The sequence below is a fragment of the Poecilia reticulata genome, unplaced genomic scaffold (assembly GCF_000633615.1).
Source record: "Poecilia reticulata strain Guanapo unplaced genomic scaffold, Guppy_female_1.0+MT scaffold_233, whole genome shotgun sequence".
NCBI classification, from domain to species: Eukaryota; Metazoa; Chordata; class Actinopteri; order Cyprinodontiformes; family Poeciliidae; genus Poecilia; species Poecilia reticulata.
The window spans coordinates 32,740-38,688 of record NW_007615027.1 but is presented as its reverse complement, the minus strand read 5'-3'; the positions used below and the strand labels follow the sequence as shown (position 1 = coordinate 38,688).

General features: G+C 41.6%; 1 protein-coding gene across 2 annotated transcripts in view; it reads right to left on the bottom strand.

Moving 5' to 3' along the window:
* pcif1 (phosphorylated CTD interacting factor 1) overlaps positions 1-5,949 on the bottom strand; it is a 21,688-nt gene that overhangs the window by 7,904 nt on the left and 7,835 nt on the right. For both annotated transcript variants that reach the window (XM_008402460.2, XM_008402461.2), the window contains exons 5-10: positions 5,492-5,625; positions 5,267-5,421; positions 5,050-5,197; positions 3,834-3,917; positions 3,659-3,758; positions 2,754-2,913 (exon numbers count right to left, since the gene is read on the bottom strand). In XM_008402460.2, the coding sequence (XP_008400682.1) occupies positions 2,754-2,913; positions 3,659-3,758; positions 3,834-3,917; positions 5,050-5,197; positions 5,267-5,421; positions 5,492-5,625 (781 nt within the window). The remainder of the gene's footprint in view (positions 1-2,753; positions 2,914-3,658; positions 3,759-3,833; positions 3,918-5,049; positions 5,198-5,266; positions 5,422-5,491; positions 5,626-5,949) is intronic.

The following is a 5,949-nucleotide window of genomic DNA, read 5'->3' as shown; positions in this document are numbered from 1 at the left end:
TTAATCAGCTAGCCAATCAGAACCAGCATTAATCAGCTGGCCAATGAGAGACAAGATTAATCAGTTGGCCAATCAGAACCAGCGTTAATCTTGATTCAGTAACTCATGATTGTTTATTTTGATGCTTTTGACTTTAATCAATGTTTCCTTTTCTTCTTGACATTATTTGATGTCAGTGTTGAGATTTGACTCCTGTATAATTTATAGCTGAGAGCCTCACTGATAAATATTATTTTACTGTTAAATAGTATTTTACTGATAATTATTTTACGGATTGCAGGTTTTTCAGTCCGTTTGACTGAATAGCTGCCGTTATGTGCCTGCAAGTATTTTGCATGTTTTATTAAGTGAATTTATTACCAGAACATTTTTCCATTTTGCCAGATCACATAGTAGCTTTTATACCTAAAGTAAAAACTTCTGATGATCAGATGATCAGCTTCATGGATGATCGGTATCGGCAGCAAACCTGATCGCAGCGTCATTAATCAAAAGGATACAAAATTAATTTATAATATTCACATAAATCTGGAGGTTTGGTTTAACGTCTGCGGCTTGGTGCAGTAATCTGATCTGCTGGTTGTGATTTGTTGTCATTTCTCAAAGTGAATGCAGGATTTAAAAGAAATACTCTGGATGAAAACACCGGGCTGTGATTGGCTGCAGGTTTAGCTCATTTACGTAAACTTGTTGTAAATATTCTGTTTTAATGCACATTTTATACGTGCTTTAAAATATTCTACCCAGTTGCACATTCCTTTGGATCAAAGTGAGATATTTTAGCACCTCTACAGTATTTTATGTTGTAATGTGATCTTTCTGTACAGTCTGCTGACTTTATCCTTAATTCTGTTTTATATATTTTTATTTCATTGTTTCCAAAATATCTTTATTGGAGTTTTAGCAGTTTAGACAAACAGCTTGAGTATTCAGTATGAAAGCAGTAGTAGTTACTGTTCAGGTCAAAATAGAAAAACAAACATGAAAAAAGCCTCAATCCTGGTTCTAATGCAGCCCATCACATTTTCCACACACCATCTTTAAACTGAGACATTAAATAAAACACTGCATGTCCTCTAATACAATTGTCAGTTAACATGTTCTTCAGTCGGTTGGGCCGTCATCCGAGATGTTCAGATCCTCGGCATGCATGATGAAGAGATCCCAGATGAACTCAAACTGGTCCTGTTTGCCCATATGGGATCTTTTCCAGAGGGAGGCAGATGAAACGGCTGCAGCCGTCGGTTCAGAGTCTTTTTCCATTCAGAAAACTTCGGCTTATAAAGGTTCGTTCGCTTTTAGTATAATCAGATTTTTCAGGGTGCAGTCCAAACACAAACAGCTTTGGATCCAAAATTATTTGTTTGGAAATGATTTTCTCAGTTGCATCTTTTACCTCTTTGCAAACCAGAATAATGTTCCTAAAATGCAGTGAACCAGAGTCCCTCCATCTTCTATCTACTCCCTATTTAACCAGGAAAAGGATCATTTTAGTTTATTAGTAATATCATAAATTGTAGAGTATGCACTATTAGATCAATATTAAACAGCCCAGAAATGGAATCAGAATAACTATGAACTTGGAATCCAGAAATGCTGAACAGGAGCAGCCACTGCTCAGTTTATGACTTTAACCCAGAAAAGGATTTAGCTCTTTCTTCTGTTTGTCTTTCCTATGGTTTGTCATTTTGTTTGTAAAGCACTTTGAATTGCCGTGTTGCTGAAAATGTGCTATATGAATAAAATGACCTTTGGACATGCATCAGGTGTCTCCCTGTTGTATCCGCTGGTGTCATGTAAACCCACATGAACCATTTGAATTGGATCTTTTTCAGAGCTGTGTTGGTGGAGCCAGTGGCCGGTTTGTTTGCTGTTTGCTAATCTTCCTCAGATAACTAGCAGTAAATCTTCCTGCCAAGACTTTAGTCTGTCGTGAGATCCTTCAGTTAAATGTAGCATCATTGAGTGATCAAACTCTGATATGACACCTTTCTTCAAAATGTCCTCCTGTTTACATTTTTTCTGAAGTTGGCAGGTTTTGTCAGCTCAATATTTTGACTCGTTCTTATAAAGTTTGTGAGCTGAAGATATTTAAAGCAGCAGCAGATCCTGAAGCTCGTTAGTTTGTCTGATCCTGGTTCATAAAGGTTCTGAATCATTTGGTGTCCTTCGTCTTTCCGTGCTGTAAATGTTGAACCAGCTCCACCAGGTCCAAAGAGTCGGTTACCCCACTCTGGACTCAACTGAGAAACTATTTGACTCATTTAAAAAACATTATATACATCATATTTTAATGAAATGGATTTTTGGTATGTTTCAGAAGTTTTAATATTGAATTTGAATATGACGGGAGAGTCAGTTTTACATCCTGAGTCTCCATGTTGGTCCAATGTGGAGAATGATTTCTGTAATAAAACATCAGAAATCAGCTGCACAGTAATTCAAGCCTCCACTTGTATTATTTCATGCTTGATTGTCTGGATCTTTATGTCCTACTTTATTTATTAAGTTGCAGCACAGACAGAGCAGAAACACTGAGATAAATGTTAACGCTAAACATTGTTTTTCATTCACTCATGTGCTCACATCAGATCAACACAAACCTCTGAAAGCTCGACGACCACTCAGCTTTTCATGTGGAGGCTTTTATACTCGACACATAAAAATAGAGGTATGAAGATAACTGAACCCGTCACCAACGCTTATTAAAAAACTACTTGGAATAAACAAAAGCAGCTCAGGTGTGTGTGTACCTGTGGAGGGGTCCTGCAGCAGGCTCAGGTGCGTCTGCCTCAGGCGGCGGCTGTATTCGGCTGACAGCTGGTAGATCTTGGAGCAGATTCCTTCCACAGAGTCTTTGGCGACGGCCGTGACGTGCGGCCCGCACTGCTGCCTCAGGTGTTCCAGGCGGTCCTGCAGACACGGCACAGGTGAGACATCGGGTGGCAGAACCTCTTAGGGGGCGGGGCCTGAGCATCTGCTTTCAGCTAGAAACGTTTGGGTTTTGAAGGTTAATTTGAGGAAAATCCTTCTGTTTCCATAGTTCAGTGATGTCAGCGCTCAGAGCGGCCATCTTGTCTATTTGGACTTCAAATCTACGACGATGCATCAGAGCCAGACTACAATTTTTTATTTTAATTCAGAGAATAAAAGTTGTGCAACAAAGTCGAAATATTACCAGAATAAAGTTGTAATATTAGGAGAATTAAATAATACATTTATGAGAACTTCTAAAGATAAAAGCTTAAATGAGGAAGTTTTGCTTTGCAGCAGCAGAACTTTGAGTCCGTTTCACAGAAAGAATCACAACCGAGCTGCTCATATTAATGCATCTCCACAAGTTTTCTTATTAAAAATGTTTAGACGTTATTGTAAAATTCTTGTGTTTTGTTGCTACATTATCAGAATTAAACAAAAATTCTTGTAGCCTGGTCCTGATACTCCATCGTGCAGCTCACAGAAAGAACGATTGAAAAACATAAAAGTCACTTTTTGAAAATATTTTCTGTCATTTGTACTTTTGTTAAAAAAAAAAAATCTAAAATTGGATCCGTTATGAAAAAGTTTATTTCTAAGCTGGATGGCCTGGCCTGCAGCTCAGCTCCTGATTGGCTGCTGAAGTCATGTGACAGGAAGTGGTGTGATGCTGAGGCGTTACCATGTAGTCCTCCTTGCTGGCGGAGTGATCTCTGCGCAGCCAGTTCATCGTGTCCTCGGCGTTCCACTTCACCACCTTCCTGCTCTCTGGACTCGCATTCCTGCACAGGTCAAAGGTCAGCACGAGCCACGCCCACAGCGCCGTCCCACCCTGTGATTGGTCGGCTGCGGCTCACCTGGAGTCGATCATCCTCTTTGCTGCCTCGGCGTACTTAAACAGGAGCTTCCGGGCCTCCTCCTTGTACTTGATGCGGGACAACCTGATGGACCCAAACGGACCAGAACCGGGTCAGTCAGCAGCCAGAACCCCACCAAGCCGCATAGACCAGGGGTGTACAAACCTTTGGTCACGTGAGTCACAATCGTCAGACCAGAAATACCCACGGGTCATAAAAAATAATTTTAAAAACTAAAATGACCAAAATGTTGATGTTTTTCCTGCTCAGCAGTAAACTAGACATGAACTATTTTACCTGAACACAGTAATCAGGTATTTTTACAGAAACAGGATTGCAGATCCCATTTTCCCACATTTTCCTGGTTTCCCAGAGTAAAACTCAACCATTTTCAAGGTAAATTTTCATAACTTTACAGAAAAACTATTTGGAGATAAAAACAATTCAAAATAACTAAAAGTTTCAATTCACTGTTATTTGATATCAGTTGTAACTGCTGTTAATACTTTTTGTGATAATATTCTGCAATCTACAGCAGGACAAGGAAACAAAAATAAAACTAAATCTTATGTTTTGAAATGTCTCCTGACAACAAATCGAACAAAAATCCACCAATTTCAACAGGATAGTTTAACATATCAAATATAAGATGATCAATAAGTCACTGAGTCATTAGGAAGAACAATATTCATTACATTTAAATAATTCAAACAAATCCTGTTAATGTTAACGACCTTCCTGATCAAATTAAATACTAAAACACAATATGCAAAAAATAAAGTTACAAATATTTTCTGGTTAAGTTTCCTGGAATTTAGCAAATAGAAATAATTTAGTTTTTCCAACTTCAGACAGCGAAGAAGAAAAATGACTTTTTTCATTAGGTGCATGTAAATACCCGTTTTAAACAACATTTTCCAAATTTAAGCTTTTAATTAAACTTTATTACAAAACTGTGTAGTTTGAATTTCAAGAACTTTCAAGGACTTTACACAAAAATCAAGAATTTTCCAAACCTTAAAAACATCAAGAATTTTAATCACGTTGTTTTGCATCATACATTTTTTAAAGTATTTTAATTAAAAAGTCGTAGTTTTGTTCTAATTTATTTAATTTATTCCTTTGCTGTGGTCAGCGGGTTCAGAGGCTGTGAACGGCCCGCGAGCCCCACTTTGAGCACCGCTGCCCTACCTGGACCAGGGTTCCGGTTCCCTACCTGATGGGAATGTCGTTCATGACCTCCCGGAACATGGACGGCGAGACGGCGGGCTCACACTCGCTGGGCAGCAGCGGGTCCAGGCCTTTATCGATCACCTTCCTCTCCAGCAGCCATCGGTTGAAGGATTCCCGCGGCGGGTCGATGCCTGCAGCCGACACACACACCAATGAGGCGCTCTGCGGGAGCGAGGCGCCGTCAGTGGACGCTCCCCTACCTTCTCGCTGGTGGCACAGCTCGTGGTAGTGCTGCCGCAGCTTGGTGACCAGCTGCGCCCGCTGCAGCTCAATCTCGGGGTGCAGCGGCAGGTGATTGGCTGCCGAGCGCTCTCTGATCACAGCGTTGGTCTGGACGTCCAGATCCCAGTAGATCCTGGAACGACAACCCACATGCAGTCACTGAACGCCCCAGCAGGGGAGCGGCGGCGGGGCGGGGCACTCACACGGCCGGTCGGTAGGGGGCCGGCGCCGGGCTGGGCGTGGTGGGCGTCGTCACTGGAACCTGCTTCTCCTCGGGGGCGGAGCTCCACGGTTTGACTCCAGGTGTGCTGGGAGAGATGGGCGTGGTCGGCTCCACCTGTAAACACAGCTGGACTCAGTTACCCATCAGCCATTGCTCAGCAGTCACTGATCACATGACCCAACATGGATGCTGTATTCTAGAGCTGGAATGATTTATTTGTGATGCTTCACAACTAATTTAGTAATCAACTCCACTGCAATAAACAAACTGCAGCCTGGGGTCTTGGTACCCTGGTCTGCTTATTCAGGCGTCTCTCCACCGTCATGTTGTGGGTCAGGACTACAGATTCAGGGCTACAGATTCAGGGCCAGAGATTCAGGGCTACAGATTCAGGGCTACAGATTCAGGGCCAGAGATTCAGGGCTACAGATTCAGGGC